The sequence below is a fragment of the Chiloscyllium plagiosum genome, unplaced genomic scaffold (assembly GCF_037043375.1).
Source record: "Chiloscyllium plagiosum isolate Xiang-an unplaced genomic scaffold, Cpla_swu_hap1 HiC_scaffold_6, whole genome shotgun sequence".
In the NCBI taxonomy this organism is placed as follows: domain Eukaryota; kingdom Metazoa; phylum Chordata; class Chondrichthyes; order Orectolobiformes; family Hemiscylliidae; genus Chiloscyllium; species Chiloscyllium plagiosum.
The window spans coordinates 107,697,486-107,714,301 of record NW_028270144.1 but is presented as its reverse complement, the minus strand read 5'-3'; the positions used below and the strand labels follow the sequence as shown (position 1 = coordinate 107,714,301).

Genomic DNA, 16,816 nt, shown 5'->3' with positions numbered 1-16,816 from the left:
TCATCTCTTTAGGTTCTTAATTTGGTGCCTACCTTCTCACACTGACTATGTAGAATCTCCTCCTTTGTCCTGCTGATGTAGTTGATACTGGATCACGACACCTGGATCCTCCCACTCCCAGTGCAAGTCCTGTCCAGCTCTGAGAATGCATTGAACCCTGATACTAGGCAGGGAGCCTAGCTGTCTCGACATTCACTGTTTGTTGGAGAGAAAAGTGTCAATTGTCTTCACTATATTGACCCTTGCTCATAGAGCCATAGACATGTACAGAGTAGAAACAGACCCTTCAGTCCAACTCATCCATGCCAACCAGATATTCTAACCTAATCCAGTCCCATTTGCCAGCACTTGGCCCATCCCCCTCTAAACCCTGCCTATTTATATATCCATTCAAATGCTTTTCAAAAGTTATAATTGTACTAGCCTCCACTACTTCCTCTGGCAGCTCATTCCATACAAGCACCACCCTTTGAGTGAAAGGTTGCCCTTTATGTCCCTTTTATATCTTTGCCCTCACACCCTAAACCAATGCCTTCTAGTTCTGGACTCCCCCATCCCAAGGAAAAGACCTTGTCTATTTCCCCTATCCATGCCTGTCAGGGAAAACAGCCCCAGCCTATTCAGCCTCTCCCTATCGCTCAAACCCTCCGAGCCTGACAACATTCTTGTGAATCTTTTCTGAACCCTTTCAAGTTTCACAACATCCTTCTGATAGGAGGGAGAATTGCACACAATATTCCAAAAGTTGCCTAACCATTACTTGTTACTTGTCCCTCCTGCACAGCATCCTGTACCACAGTACCATAGTAAAGTTACCTCATCCACCCTGTAGTTCTCACCTTCATCCAGTCAGTTAGAAAGCACTTCAAAACTGTTGGGCAGTTACAAAGGAAAGACATCTGGGAGTTCAGAACTAGAAAGTATAGGTTTAAGGTGAGAGGGGAAAGATTTAAAAGGGACCTGAGGGCCAACTTTTTTGCACAGTGGGTGGAGCATGTATGGAATGAGTTGCCAGAGGAAGTGGTGGAGGCTGGTACAATTACAGCATTTAGAAGGTGAATGGGGGCATGAATAGGAAGAGTTTAGAGGGATATGGGCCAAGTGCTAGCAAATGGGACTAAATTAGGTTAGGATATCTGGGTCGACATGGACGAGTTGGGCCGAAGAGTCTGTTTCTGTGCTGTACATCTCTCTCTGACATCTGCCCTTTGTTGTACCATACTTTCCACACTTGCATTCCTACTGTCCTGTCCCTGAATACTGACCAAAACAGATGACACAACCCTCAAATGTGTGACTGCCACCTGAAACATAGAAACCTAGTAACTGTCCTAATTCCCTGATATGTTGTACTGTCTGTAGGTCATCATCTAGCTTGGACTGAGTGTTGAAGCTGTTTGAACTTCAAACACTTGCTGCACTCAATACATGTCGATCTATCTGGGTAAGACTCTGCTTCCTGAAATATATTAGTATTGCAGTTAGCTTTTACAACACATCAATTATACCTACGCAAGGAAAAGCAGCTTAAAAATCTCATTGTTTAGATCAGAGTGGTGCTGGAAAAGCACAGCAGGTCAGGCAACATCCAAGGAGCAGGAAAATTGGTGTTTTGGGCAAAATCCCTTCATCAGGAAAATGTCATTATTTGGCTCTTAAAAATCTCATTATCTGGCCCAATATTGATCTTGTAAAAATTATAGAAATAAGTAAATCCTTTCAATCATGAGGCTAGTAACAATCTATTTTTAAAGAAATGATATAAAACTGAATAAGGAGGGCGACCTGTTCATCCATCTTCACAGCCAACCAAAAAATTACAGAAGCAAATTATTTCTGAATAATAGCCTTCGTCGTCTTCTGATAGACCTGTGTAGCTAGGTGGAAACATTTCCAATAACTATGGGGCAACCAAACGCCATTTAGCAACATCAAACCACACCAAATAGCTCAAAATGCCACCTGAGACCTCTGTGCTCTGATGCATAATGTTAAGAAACAGAGGGCAAGAGGAAAATGCAGTGATTCCACTTACTCTATTTGGGGTTGAATTTGGGTACTTGCTTACCCTATGTTTCTATATGTTTTTATAAAACCTAAGTTCCCAAATGTCTTTTAACTACTCAACCTACCCTTTTCTGTTTAATGTATATTCCCAGTTCTTTCTGCAACTGCACCCTCTTTAGGGAGGTGTTGGATGCATCTCCGTGAATGCTGCCAGTTGAAGATTCCTGCTGGTTTCAAAAAACAGCTTCAGTATTGTATATGTGATTCCAAACCCACAGCGATGTAGTTGACTCTTAACTGACCTCTGGGCAATTCGGATGGGCATTTAATGTTAGCATAACCAGCAGCACCTTAATCCCATGAACAAATATATATTTTTTTAAAAATCTGGCTGCTGGGAATGGATTTGGTCTACAGCATCAAACTTTAATCAGAATATATGCGTGGAGTGTTGAATTTTGATGTATATGACGTTTAATTGCATTATTTCCATTTCACAATGTTAAAAAATGCAACCATCAAAGTTATTGGAAGCCGAGCTATTCAAGAGACCTGTTTTACTGTGACTAATCATGTGCTGTTTATAAATATTTTAAAAGAACTTGATTCATTCTGAAGTCGACCAACAACAGCACAGTATGTTGTGCACTGCACCACTGAAATTAATCTGAGTTCCTAAGCTGAGCATCTTGTTATCTGCTTTGTCCAAAGTAATGTTGAGTAAAATTAACCTGGTATTCAATATTGGTGAAAATGATTGTGTTCCCAGTGTTCTCTAATTTGTCCTTTGTCCTTTCTATAATAACACTGTAAAATGGATTTTTTTTAATATACCTGGTTTAGCTGATTTTAGCTATCAAATGAAATTCAGTACAGTATTGTAGTAGTAATTGTCATTCAAACTGATTTTACTTCTTTGTTCTTTCTATGTAGAAATCTGAAAGTAGTGCTAGTGATTTTACTAGTGAAGATGAGGAATTCGACATCTCAAAGAAAAAACTGAAACAGCAGTCCCTTTGCAAAACTGATATCCATAACCAGCACAGTCTGTCACATAATGCCCCGCATCACAATGTTACTGGTTTGAATCAAAATGGGGCAGGAAAATGTACCAGGTAAAACAATTTAGCAACACACTCAATGGCAGTAAATATAACAATGTATACATATTTGTTGAGTTTAATAATGTACTTTTGGATAAATTTGAATTGATGATTGGAATTGCATTTTGCTTTTGCATATATGGCCCTGAGTGCGATGTTTTAAACAAAACTGTTGGCATTCCTGTTTACATTGCCTAACAACCTGGCACTTGACAGTGCTATGTAAGCACCTTTCCTTTGTATTTGGACGTTTTTCTCTGATACTTAACCATTTCTTCTTATTATTTTAAGATTAAAGATTTGGTAAAGTTGATTCTCTTATTTTTTCATTGCATTGCAAACTGTCTTATAAAAATGGGTAAAAGGAAAGGAAATGGAATAGACCAGGTAGGTTTAGTAGAAAAGCTAGAGATGTTGCAGCTATAATATGCTGAATGACTGCCTTAAGTATTGAAATTTTTATATTTAAATGGAATATTTTTGTAGTGGTGTAGGGGAGGTATCTCCATTTGTTTGTAGAAAAGTGATTTCTTTGATCTTTGTTGTATTCCAAGATGAGTGCATCAAAGTCGCTGATGCTTGCTGGCTGGTTAAAATGGTCCGGGAGGACCCTTGGACACCAGGGCTATGATCATTTTGAAGCAAGAAGCCTAACTCCAGACTTTCCATTATCTATGATTCCAGTAGCTGTAGTGTGGTGCGTACTCGCGCATTAGCTGTGCAGTATTGTGAGCCACCCTCAGTTGAAGAGAAGGTTGTTCAGAGAGTGTGTAACCTAGAGGAAGCTCCCCAGATCTGTGACATTCTACCTAATGCCACTGTAAAATTTCAGATCTTCCTCTGCCAAACCAAAAAATCCACAGGACTGTCAGGACAAAGAATGTTATAATGCTACATTGTACCATTACAATGGCTGTGCCTCCTCAGTAAATGAGCTTCCAATATCTTGATATGTACAAATGCTGACACCTCTCTCTAAGGAATGGTCAGTCACCTCTCAGGTGTACATTGCCTATAATAGTCATGATTCGGAGATGCCGGTGTTGGACTGGGGTGTACAAAGTTAAAAATCACACACCAGGTTATAGTCCAACAGGTTTAATTGGAAGCATACTAGCTTTCGGAGCGACGCCCTATCACCTGGTGAAGGAGCATCGCTCCGAAAGCTAGTGTGCTTCCAATTAAACCTGTTGGACTATAACCTGGTGTTGTGTGATTTTTAACTTTGCCTATAATAGATACTGAAAATGCCTAGCCTGGCTATGCAAACCCCAGCCAGGGGAATGACTTTGGCTCCTGCCCCTCCAGATGCCAGAGGCGTCTCTGTTCTAATTCCATGAATTGACAGTGCAGGACTCACTGTGTGAATATCCTAGGTCCAATATCCTCCCGCTGAACCAATGGGATACTGTGTATATTCTCGAATGTGGATTCAAGCTTTAATTACACTGTCCAAATGCTAGGTCTGTGATTTGCTAGGTTAAAAGCAGGGGTATAGGCAGACACATTGCTGAAACAGGGAGTATTTCATTAATGTCCTGAGGAAAGGACAACAGCTCCTTGCAACAGGGAAGTTGCTTTCATTTCAGACAACCATGTGTAAACTTAGGAGGGCAATGAGACAAGCAGCAAATGTTGGAGTTTTGCAAGTGAATGTAGGTATTTTCTAATCAAACTGTTGAGAGATGTTATTACACACCCTTAGAGCGGATGGGACCTGAACCTGGGTCTCCTGGCTCAGAGGCATGGGCACTACCACTCGACCACAAGAGTCTCCTGTAAGTGAATATATATGTATAAGTTCTCTTCACAACCTGTGCCTCCGAGATGCCCTCAAAATGATTTTTGATTTTTTTTCCTACCACTACACCTAAGTGCAAGGCTGACAGCTGGAGCTGAGGTAGAGAGAAAGTCTGCTGACTGGTTTGCCGTGGTGTCATTGAAAATTTTTGTCAAGCATTGTCTGGTGTTCAGGGCCGAGATGGTCCTGGACTGGTGAGCTTCTGCATACTCAGCCAGGTCTGCTGCAGGCAATGGAGTTACTGGCAGAAGGAAGCTGGAGGGACAGGGCACCTTGCAGTGTCATGAGATAATCTCCTGGAGAACCTATCTGTGACTTTTCTTACCAGTGTATTTATTTCCTGAGCCCACAAGGGCCATCTGGCCTTTATGGAGGCAGTGAAAACTTGCAATTGCTTATCTTTTTTGAATTGCATGTGTTTAATATGTTTTAATGACATTCTTACCTACAGCTCCCACCCTCTGCAAGAAGGTCCTCTACTAGATGAGCAGGAAGTGCAAGCCATTGGGTTAAGTGTTGATAGAATAACCTTATTGGGTCGCATTTACCTGGCCCGAGTCATCATTGAGACACTAAAACTCCCTCCTGACAGCACTCAAACAACACCAAAACAAAAAGGCAGTAGTGGAAAGCCACCTCGACCAGTTCCTGGAAGAAAATGGTAATTTATGAAATATTACAGCGTGTGGTTTATCAATTTTGCTTCTGAAATTAAAATATATGTATTTGTGACTAACTAGAATAATCTATTTTCCTTGCAGTCTCAGATTAATTCATTTACAAACATATTTCTGAATCAGCATGTTTGGTTCCACCCTCATGTAAGAACATTCAGTGCTCCCATGTACAACTAAAGGACTGTTGTATTTTCATAGCTGCAGTCTTTTAGTATTAGAGGGATTAGGTGTTTAATGGTGATGGATGGATTGTTGGTCAAAAGGACTGCTTTATTCTGCATAGTGCTGAGCTGTTGAGTGGTATTGCAGCTGCAATCATGTTGGCAACTGGAAGGGATTCCAGACTTCTGCCTTGTAGGAAGTGAAGAAGTTTTGGGGTGACAGTTGAGCCGTGCATTGGAGAATTCACAGCCCCTTGTCAGGTCTAGTAGCCACAGCATTTTTATGGCCAGTTCAATAAAGTTTCTAATCAATGACTCCCAGGACATTACTAGAAGGTTGCATAATGGTAATGCTAATGTAGATAAAGGGGAAGTGGTTAGACTCCCTCTTGTTGGACATGACCATGGTTTAGTTTTTGTCATCTAATCAGTGTGAAGGTGTTCATATACATGCAAGTTCTTCTTTTCACACCATTTTAGGGTCAGTTCAATGTTAGGATAGGTGGCCCCATGAGTTATGTTTTTATTCATTCACGGGATATGAGAATTGCTGACTAGGCTAGCATTTATAATCCATCCCACATTGCTGTTGTGAAGATGCCGGTGAAGTGCAACCTTGAAATGAATTAGAATTTGCTTTATTGTCACATATTCAAATGAGTACAGTGAAAAGTTCATAGTCGCCACATTACCTAGGTACAGATACCCAAGATCAAATTCTTAGGGAACAAAAAAAATAAGAAAGTTAAGAAATAAATAGTCCAGCATTATATGTCATTGGAATAAATTAGAAAAATAAACAAGTAAAAACTTCAGATTATCAGTCTTTCCAACCCAGTCCATGCCGGTACCTAGCCTCAAGGGAGACCTCCACCAACTTGCTGTCTCCCACCCACAATATAAGAGTCGCCCCACTTTAGGCATCATCTCTTTGCCACTGGATCCACTTTGCTGGTGCTGCCATCTTGAAGAGTCTGCTGCCGCTGGCACCGCTGTCCCAGATCGCTGGAGGAGCTTTGCTGCAATCGGCACTGAACGGCGGGAGAACAACGTTGCTGCCACTGCCACAGGCTCCGAATGGTGAGAGAATGCACTCAGTGATGCCAGCCTCTTATTGTGGCCCCCATCTCTGATCGCTGAAAAGAATGTCCCGGCGGCTGCTGCCACCACCACTGATCGCTTGGAGAACATCCTTGCTTCTGCTGCTGCCTCCTATCACCGGGAAAAGCCAAGTGCGTCATTCCGCATGCGACCTGCTCTTGCTACCAACCAACCCGCCACAGTAAAGAAGAAATAAAAGACAAAAAGAAAAGGGAAATAAAGTGAAAGACGAGAACTCTGTGGGAAGCTAGAGAAGTGATTGCTGGGCCTCTTGCTGAGATATTTGTATCATCAATAGTCACAGGTGAGGTGCCGGAAGACTGGAGGTTGGCAAATGTGGTGCCACTGTTTAAGAAGGGTGGTAAGGACAAGCCAGGGAATTATAGATCAGTGAACCTGACCTCGGTGGTGGGCAAGTTGTTGGAGGGAATCCTGAGGGACAGGATGTACATGTATTTGGAAAGGCAAGGACTGATTCGGGAGAGTCAACATGGCTTTGTGCATGGGAAATCATGTCTCACAAACTTGATTGAGTTTTTTGAAGAAGTAACAAAGAAGATTGATGGGGGCAGAGCAGTAAATGTGATCTATCTGGACTTCAGTAAGGCGTTCGACAAGGTCCCCCATGGGAGTCTGATTAGCAAGGTTAGATCTCACGGAATACAGGGAGAACTAGCCATTTGGATACAGAACTGGCTCAAAGGTAGAAGATAGAGGGTGGTGGTGGAGGGTTGTTTTTCAGACTGGAGGCATGTGACCAGTGGAGTGCCACAAGGATTGGTGCTGGGCCCCCTACTTTTTGTCATTTACATAAATGATTTGGATGCGAGCATAAGAGGTACAGTTAGTAAGTTTGCAGATGACACCAAAATTGGAGGTGTAGTGGACAGCGAAGAAGGTTACCTCAGATTACAACAGGATCTGGACCAGATGGGCCAATGGGCTGAGAAGTGGCAGATGAAGTTTAATTCAGATAAATGCGAGGTGCTGCATTTTGGGAAAGCAAATCAGATCAGGACTTATACACTTAATGGTAAGGTCCTAGGGAGTGTTGCTGAACAAAGAGACCTTAGAGTGCAGGTTCATAGCTCCTTGAAAGTGGAGTCGCAGGTAGATAGGATAGTGAAGAAGGCGTTTGGTGTGATAGTGAAGAAGGCATTTATTGGTCAGAGTATTGAGTACAGGAGTTGGGAGGTCATGTGGCGGCTGTACAGGACATTGTTTAGGCCACTGTTGGAATACTGCGTGCAATTCTGGTTTCCTTCCTATCGGAAAGATGTTGTGAAACTTGAAAGGGTTCAGAAAAGATTTACAAGGATGTTGCCAGGGTTGGGGGATCTGAGCTATAGGGAGAGGCTGAACAGGCTGGGGCTGTTTTCCCTGAAGCATCGGAGTCTGAGGGGTGACCTTATAGAGGTTTACAAAATTATGAGGTTGCATGGATAGGGTAAATAGGCAAAGTCTTTTGCCTGGGGTCGGGGAGTCCAGAACTAGAGGGCATAAGTTTAGGGTGAGAGGGGAAAGATATAAAAGAGACCTAAGGGGCAACTTTTTCACGCAGAGGGTGGTACGTGTATGGATTGAGCTGCCAGAGGGTGTGGTGGAGGCTGGTACAATTGCAACATTTAAGAGGCATTTGGATGGGTATATGAATAGGAAGGGTTTGGAGGGATATGGGCCGGGTGCTGGCAGGTGGGACTGGATTGGGTTGGGATATCTGGTCGGCATGGACGGGTTGGACCGAAGGTCGGCATGGACGGGCTGTACATCTCTATGACTCTAAAAGAGCAGAAGCAAAAATAAAACAAAGAAGGAAGGCAGATGAGTGCAGTTAGGCCCTGGGCAAGAGCCTACATACAGCCCTATTACTTGGGCACCATCTTGCACTGGCGTAAATGCTGCAATCTTTTTGAGTGTCATTATTCCCACCGTGCTGGTGAAAAGTCTATTTTCCACAATTTTGATCCAGTGACTGTGAAAGAATTGTATTACGGTTCCATATCGGGATGCTGTGTGGCCTGGAGGGGAACCATATGTCTGCTGCCCTTGTTCTTCTGAATGGCAGAGTTTGTGGTTTTGGAAGGTGCTGTTCAAGGATGTAGCATCATTACTGGGTAATGGCATTAGATATTTGAATGGCATACCTTAATTTTATGTTTCTGTCTTATTAACATTAATGGATTAGTTTATCAGTTTCGTTTGTATGCTAGGAGGCTGAAGCAATATCAGGGACTCTACTTTCGCTGTCCAAGATTATTTTGAGGGTTGGAGAAGTAGTATGTTCTGCATAGACATTTGCACATTGAATAGATGTGCCCACAGTTAAAAGCAAGGAAGAGTAACAGACGTGTAGGGAGGATGTCCTTGACTTTGGGTCTTTTGCAACTACAGTCATGGCCAACGTTGGAGCAAACAAAATCATGGATTTGTAAGCGTAATTAGCGGAATGCAGATATCTTTGAGGTTGTGGGATTGGAAGATTACAGGTAGGGAGGGGTGAGGCTATGGAATGGTTTAAAAACAAGGATGGGCATTTTAAAATTAAGATTTTGCTTGACCAGCAGCCAGTGCTGGCCAATGTGCATGTGACTAAGAGGGAACAGAGATTTTCTAGGTGGTGAGACACTGACTGCAAAATTATGGATGGCTTCAATGTAGTCGACCAGTTCAGAGTGTTAGAATTGTCAGATCTAAAGATAACAAAGACATGAATGAAGGGTATAGCAGCATTCTTCAAATATTAATTCATTTTTATTTTGGGAGCCATTTACAAAAGCATTGTTATTTTTAATTCATGGACATTGATTCCCAGGATGTTGATTTGGGGTTCAGTGACAATAATGATATGAACAATTTATTGACTTAATTTGGGGGAGACTTTCTTCAACAATTTTAAAAAAAATTGATTTCTTTAAGAATTAAATTCCAATTACCATTTGTTTTTATATCCTCAGCACGTACTTTGTTGAGTATCACTTTCCTGTGGCTACACCTTCAAGAGCTGGAGGCAGAAATGTTTCCATGGCATCTGAAATTACATGGGTAGCTTCCAGCAAAGTTACACGAGAAGGTAAGGCAGATAGACCGTATTCCTTGTGCTGCATTTAATTAAACTTTGTGTGTGATTAACGTTGTATCTCCAACTGTGATTCTGTCTTCGGGAGATTTTTGTAGTCTCAGCAATATCATTTAAAAATGGTGGGAATGAAAACATGATAGAGACTTATTTCTAGCGAGTTTTGGTGAGACCTTAGAGAGTAGGATAATTTGTTAATGGTCCTTTTTTAAAAATGTCAGACTTGTCTTTGCATGCAGAACAGGAAACAATGTTTAGTCGATGATAAATAGCCACAGTATTTGGCTATTACAGCCCTGTTCTATTGATTTTAAATGAAAGTGTAATATTTTCCATATTTTCTTTTGAATTTGAGATCCTTTAGAGTAGTTAGCTGAGATTTAAAAATGTATTTCCCTGAGGGTATAGGTATTTGTTTTTGGTATGAGGAGGAGGAAGAAAAGATGACCTAATATAGTGTGAAAGCAGACCATTCAGCCCATCAAGACCAGAAACTCTCTGAAGAATATGTCAACCAGACTCATTCCCCCTACCCTATCCCTGTAACCCTGCATTTTCCATGTCTAATCTAGCCTGCACGTCCCTGGGCACTATGGCAGTTTAGCATGGCAAATCCACCTAACCTGCACATCTTTGGACTGTGGGAGAAAACCAGGTCACCCAGAGGAAACTCACACAGGCACATGAAGAATGTGCAAACTCCACGCACAATCGTCCAAGGGTGGAATCGAACCCAGGGCCTGATGCTGTGGGGCAGTAGTGCTAACCATTGAGCCACTGTGCTGCCCCAAAAAATAGATTGCCTAGAATGTTCTCATGTGAACTTCCTGCTGTGTGGAATCAAGCATGCTTTGGGTGACGGAGACAAAACCTGTTCAGCAACTTGACAGTGGCCAAGGACAAAACTTCCTGAGATTGCAGTGAGCTGGCAAGAGATAAAGGTTGACATTTAAACACCTACTGTAATGAAGACTGCGTGCCAAACACTGGCCACAACTTAAAAGGTTTTAACTTGGTGAAGTTGCAACACAGGACTGCTTGCATGCCAGTAGTTGAAGCAGCTTACAATTGACAGAGCTATGCAATCCCAGACCCAACAGATCAGCAGTCCTGCCATATCCAATTCTAAGTGATAGTGGACTATTAAACAACAAACAGGAGGGGGGGGTTCCAGAGTATCCCTAAACTCACTAACAGAACATTGTTAAAAATCACACAACACCAGGTTATAGTCCAACAGGTTTAATTGGAAGCACACTAGCTTTCGGAGCGACGCTCCTTCATCAGGTGATTGTACCGAAAGCGTTGCTCTGAAAGCTAGTGTGCTTCCAATTAAACCTGTTGGACTATAACCTGGTGTTGTGTGATTTTTAACTTTGTACACCCTAGTCCAACACCGGCATCTCCGAATCATAACAGAACATTGCGTGAGTGCACAAGACAAGGCTGAAACATTTTGATCTGTAAGTGCCAAGAGTATGTTGCATTTTGGCCTCCTTTACAGGTTTACAGTATAAAAGATGCCTGTTTTTAGCCAATTTGATTCATGCCACATGATACGAAGAAAGATGCTGAAGGCACATGGCACTGCGTATGGCAGAACCTATGGCCCTGACAACATTCCTGCAATACTGCTGAAGATTTGTGCTCCAGAACAGACCACACCTCTAGCTGTTCCAGTACATTACAACACTGACATTGACCAAGCAAAGTAGTGGAAGGTGTCACCAACAATGCTATCAAGTAGAAAGTAAACAGTAATAACCTGCTCACTAATGCTTAGTTTGTGTTCTGCCAGGGCTGCTCAGCTCCTGATCACATTACAGCCTTGGTCCTAAAATAAACAAAAGAACTTCCATCAAGTTTAGGTATGAATGACTGTCCTTGGTATCAGGACAATATTTGACCAAGCATGGCATCAATGAAGCAGTTCAAGAAGGCAGCTCCTCATCAGCTTTACAAGTATGATTAGGAATTAGTATCAAATGCTGAGCAGTAACATCCAATTCCAGTATAAGAATAAATAAAATTAAATGGATGCTCTAAGAAATTTTTAAAAATATTTAAACTTTTTTCTATTTCTTACAGTTGTGAAGTTCCAGCAGCGTTTTGTTTTTCCTATTTGTTTTAGTGGTTTAATGATAGAGCGATGGTGGAACTCTGATCTTGTGTTCAAAATTCATTCCAAAAAGAGTACACAGAAAAAGGTTAGAAGTAAATTATATTTTAAAAGTCTTGGTGACGTAAATGTAAACATTCATTTTTTTTTCACATAGATAACAAAAGCTATAAGAAAATGCCTGGTATAGAACAGTTACAGGCCCTTTGGCCTTCGATGTTGTGCCAACCTTTTAACCTACTCTTAGATCAAATTAACCTACATACTCTTCATTTTACTATCATCCATGTGCCTATCCAAGAGTTGCTTAAATGCCTCTAATGTATCTCTGTACTTCCACTGCTGGCAGTGCATTCCACGCACCCACCATTTTCTGTGTTAAGAACTTACCTCTGATATTTCCCCTACACCTTCCTCCAATCACCTTAAAATTATGCCCCCTCATGAAGGCCATTTCCGCCCTGGAAAAAGTCTCTGGCTATCCACTCTATCTATGCCTCTCAACATCTTGTACATCTCTTATTAAGTCACTTCTTATCCTTTTTCGCTCCAATGAGAAAAGCCCTAGCTACCTCAACCTTTCTTCATAAGACATGCCCTCCAGTCCATTCTAGTAAATCTCCTCTGCACCCTCTCAAAAGCTTCCACATGCTCCCTATAATGAGGCGACCAGAACTGAACACAATATTTCAAGTGCAGCCGAACCAGGGCTTTATAGAGCTGCAGCCTAACCTCAGCTCTTAAACTCAATCCCCTTGCTAAAGAAAGCCAACGCACCATGTGCTTTCTTAACAAGCTGATCAACTTGGCTGGCAACTTTGAGGGATCTATGGACGTGGACCCCAAGACCCTTCTGATTCTCCACACTGCCAAGAATCCTGCCTTTAACTCTGTAATCTGCATTCAAATTTGGTCTTCCAAAGTGAATCACTTCACACTTTTCCAGGTTGAACTCCATTTGCCACTTTTCAGCCCAGCTCTGCATCCTGTCAATGCCCTGTTGCAACCTACAACAGCTCTCCACACTATCCATAACTCCACCAACCTTCATGCCATTCGCAAACTTACTAAACCACCCTTCCACTGCCTCATTCATTCAAGTCATTTATAAAAATCACAAAGAGCAGAGGTCCCACAACAGATCCCTGTGGAACACCACTGGTCACCAAGCTCCAGGCTGAAAACTTTCAATCTGCTACCACCCTCTGTCTTCTATGGGCCAGCCAATTCTGTATCCAGACAACCCTATATCCCATGTCTCCTTTCTTTTTGAATGAACCTACCATGGGAAACTTTATCAAATGCCTTGCTAAAATCCATATAAACTACTCCAATGCTCAACCTTCATCAATGTGTTTTGTCACATCTTCAAAGAATTCAATAAAGTTTGTGAGGCATGAACTGCCTCTCTAAAAGCCATGCTGACTATCTCTAATCAAAGTGTGCTTTTCCAAATAGTCATAATTCCTGCCTCTCAGAATCCTCTCCAATACTTGCCCTCCACTGACATAAGACTGACTGGTCAGCAATTCCCAGGGTTATCCCTAATCCCTTTCTTGAACAGCGGAATAACATTTGCCACCCTCCAATCATCTGACACTACTCTAGTGGACAGTGAGTACGCAAAGATCATCACCAAAGATGCAGCAATCTCTTCCCTCGTTTCTTGTAGTACCCTGGGTATATCCCATCTGGCCCGGGGACTTATCTATCCACATGTTTTTCAAAATTTCCAGTATATCCGCCTTCTTAATATCAACCTGTTCGAGCGTATCAGCCTGTTTCACGCTGTCCTCAGTAATGGATACTTTGCTTCAGTATTCACTAAGGACCTCCCCTACCTTTTCCAGCTCCAGGCACAAGTTTCCTTCACTATCCCTGATTGGCCCTACCCTCAATCTGGCCATCCTATTGTTCCTCTCATAAGTGTAGTATGCCTTGGTGTTTTCCTTAATCCTACCTGCTATGCTTTTTCATGCCCTCTTCTAGCTCTCCTAAGTTCCTCAGCTCCTTCCTGGCTAACTTGTAAGTCTCTAGAGCCCTGTCTGATCCTTGCTTCCCTAACCTTAAATAAGCTTCCTTCTTCCTCTTGACTAGATGTTCCACATTTCTTGTCATCCAAGATTCCTTCACCCAACTATCCCTTTCTTGCCTCAGTGAGACAAACCAATCCAGCAATCGCAGCAAGTGCTCCCTAAACAATATCCATATTTCTGTCATACTTTTCTCTGAGAATATCTGTTCCACAGTTCCTGCCTAATGCCATTGTAATTCCCCCTCTCCTAATTAAATACTTTCCCATACTGTCTGCTCTTATCCTTCTCCATGACGACAGTAAAGGTCAGGGAATTGTGATCACTATCATGGAAATGCTCTCCCACCGAGAGATCTGGCACTTGACCTGTTTCGTTGCCAAGCACCAAATTCAGTATGACCTTCGCTCTAGTCCACCTATCTACATATTGAGTCAGGAATAATTCCTGAATGCACCTGACAAAATCTGCTCCATCCAAACTATTTGCACTAAGGAGGCTCCAATCAATATTAAGGAAGTTGAAGTCACCCATGACAACAGCCCTGTTACTTCTGCACCTTTCCAAAACCTGCGCCTCAATCTGCTCCCAGCAAAGTGACTGCTCCTTTCCTGTTTCTGACTTCCACCCATACTGATTCAGTAGACAAACTTTCCTCGATGACATCCTTTTCAGCAGCTGTTATACTATCCCTGATTAGCAATGCCATTTCCCCCACCTCTTTTACCTCCTTCTCTATTCCTTTTGAAGCATGTAAGTCCCAACAACCGTTCCTATCCCTGTGGTATCCAAGTCTCCATTATAGACACAATATTGTAGCTCCAAGTACTGATCCATGCTCTTAAATTCATCATCCTTATTCCAGACAATTTTTGTGTTAAAATAGACACACTTAACCCATCACACTGACTGTAACTTTGCCCTACTAATTGTCTATCCTTCCTCACAGACTCTCTGCACGCTGTAGCTAGGGTGATTAGCCAATATCTTTTTCCTAGGGCAGGTGAGTCCAAAACTACAGGGCATAAGTTTAAGGTGAGAGGGGAAAAGGTTATAAAGGAGCTGAGGGGTAACTTTTTCATGCAGAGGGTGGTGCTTGTACGGAATGAGCTGCCAGAAGCTATCACAATTGCAACATTTAAAAGGCATCCGGATGGATATATGAATAGTAAGGGTTTAGAGAGGCATGGGCAAATGGGACTAGGTCAGGTTGGGATGAATGAATTGGACCGAAGGGTCTGTTTCCATGCTGTAAGAATCTATGACTGTGTCATGAAGTCTCCCTGAATAGGGCCAGCTACAACTGAAACCCTAACTTAATGCCTGTTTTATGTTCGTAAAGGACAGTACCTTTTCATGTTTAATTTAATAACATTGTTAGAAGCACAGGATCTTTTTGGAAATTATCCTGTGCTGAAAATTTCTATTAAATTCAGCTCAGTCTAAGAAAAACATGTTAGGCCACTGTGACTGTTAGTAGAGTGAGGGAATGGACATGTCAGTTCAGTGAGTTCTATTTATGGCCGTGGAAGGCAGAACATAATATTTTTGACAATCACAATAAATGGTTTGAGCTTTAAGCTTGTGTTTTACAGCTTTTAATATTGTTCAATGAATATTACTTCATCCAGTTGACGTTTTTTTGTTTTCTCAAAATCTGTAACTTGGGCATGAACATCCTAATGCCGAGGAGCTGGGGTCTCGATTGCTTTTGAGGCTGTTCCATATACTAGGAACTAGCCACAAGGTCAACACTTGTTAGCAGACCGGGAATTGGTTTCTTACTGATTTCTTCTCCCTCTGAAAACAAAGCAAATTCTTTTTTTAAAAAAAATAGGTTTTTGAAAATGCAGAAATGACACATTGTATATTTATTGCATTAAAAGGCACTTCTTAATGTACATAAATAAGCTTTATGGAATAATTTGTTCCAGTGATTATTACCTAATTTATTTTCTTTTTCATTACAAAAGCCCATTTTGATCGGCACAGCTACTCTTGCACTTCGAGCTGTCATTCAATCAGACTTGTTAAGTATCACCAATGAATTGCCTGTGGAAATGGTGTTTGACAATAAAAGACAACAACAACCGATTGGTCCTTTAAAGGTAATCATGAGAAATAATTGGAAGACAAATTGTGCATCAGTTGACAGGGAAAATTGTAAAGTGGAAGCCTAGGTCAACTCTTATGCTGTCTTAATTGAGAAATACTACAGGGGCAAGGTCTCAAATCCAACTGCCAGAAAACCGGTGATATCCAAAAATATTTTTTAAACTGCCAGGCATAATTTGTAAATTGTTATTAGATGAAAAAAACAACAACTGTCTTTTTGGCGACTTGCTGTATTTGGCAAGGTTATTGACTTGTTGTGCCTGTTTTTTGCCCTGGTCTGAGTGGCCCTTTACCCAGCCAAACTGATTCGATCTGTCCAAAACCACCCAACTCAAAAATTGGCAAGATCCAAAATCTAGCAGAGATGTCCTGAGGTTGCTGGTTTTGAGACTGCATGTGTGAAATTGAGAGAGCAATATATTTGCAAAGACTAAAAGAAGTAAAGGATATAGCTGGGATTTCAGCAATGTGAGGTACTTTTCGAATTTGAGTAACTCGCAAGTACAAAATCACAAATTAATTGATTTAAACTACTTAACAACTAATATTAAATTAGATGCTTGAAAGAATTTTGGGCAGTAGAAAGCAGTTTATGAATTTACTGCATTAGCCAGAGAGATCTC

The 16,816-nt window shown here is 41.6% G+C and overlaps 1 protein-coding gene across 6 annotated transcripts in view; it reads left to right on the top strand.

The window, feature by feature from the left end:
- Positions 1-16,816, top strand: part of c2cd3 (C2 domain containing 3 centriole elongation regulator) — a 222,277-nt gene that overhangs the window by 42,683 nt on the left and 162,778 nt on the right. For all 6 annotated transcript variants that reach the window (XR_015757475.1, XM_087988324.1, XM_087988325.1 and 3 more), the window contains 5 exons: positions 2,941-3,122; positions 5,363-5,572; positions 9,805-9,920; positions 12,015-12,133; positions 16,052-16,186. Coding sequence is in view for 5 of the 6 variants with exons in the window: in XM_087988324.1 (XP_087844450.1) it covers positions 2,941-3,122; positions 5,363-5,572; positions 9,805-9,920; positions 12,015-12,133; positions 16,052-16,186 (762 nt within the window). In the remaining variant the exon portion in view is untranslated. The remainder of the gene's footprint in view (positions 1-2,940; positions 3,123-5,362; positions 5,573-9,804; positions 9,921-12,014; positions 12,134-16,051; positions 16,187-16,816) is intronic.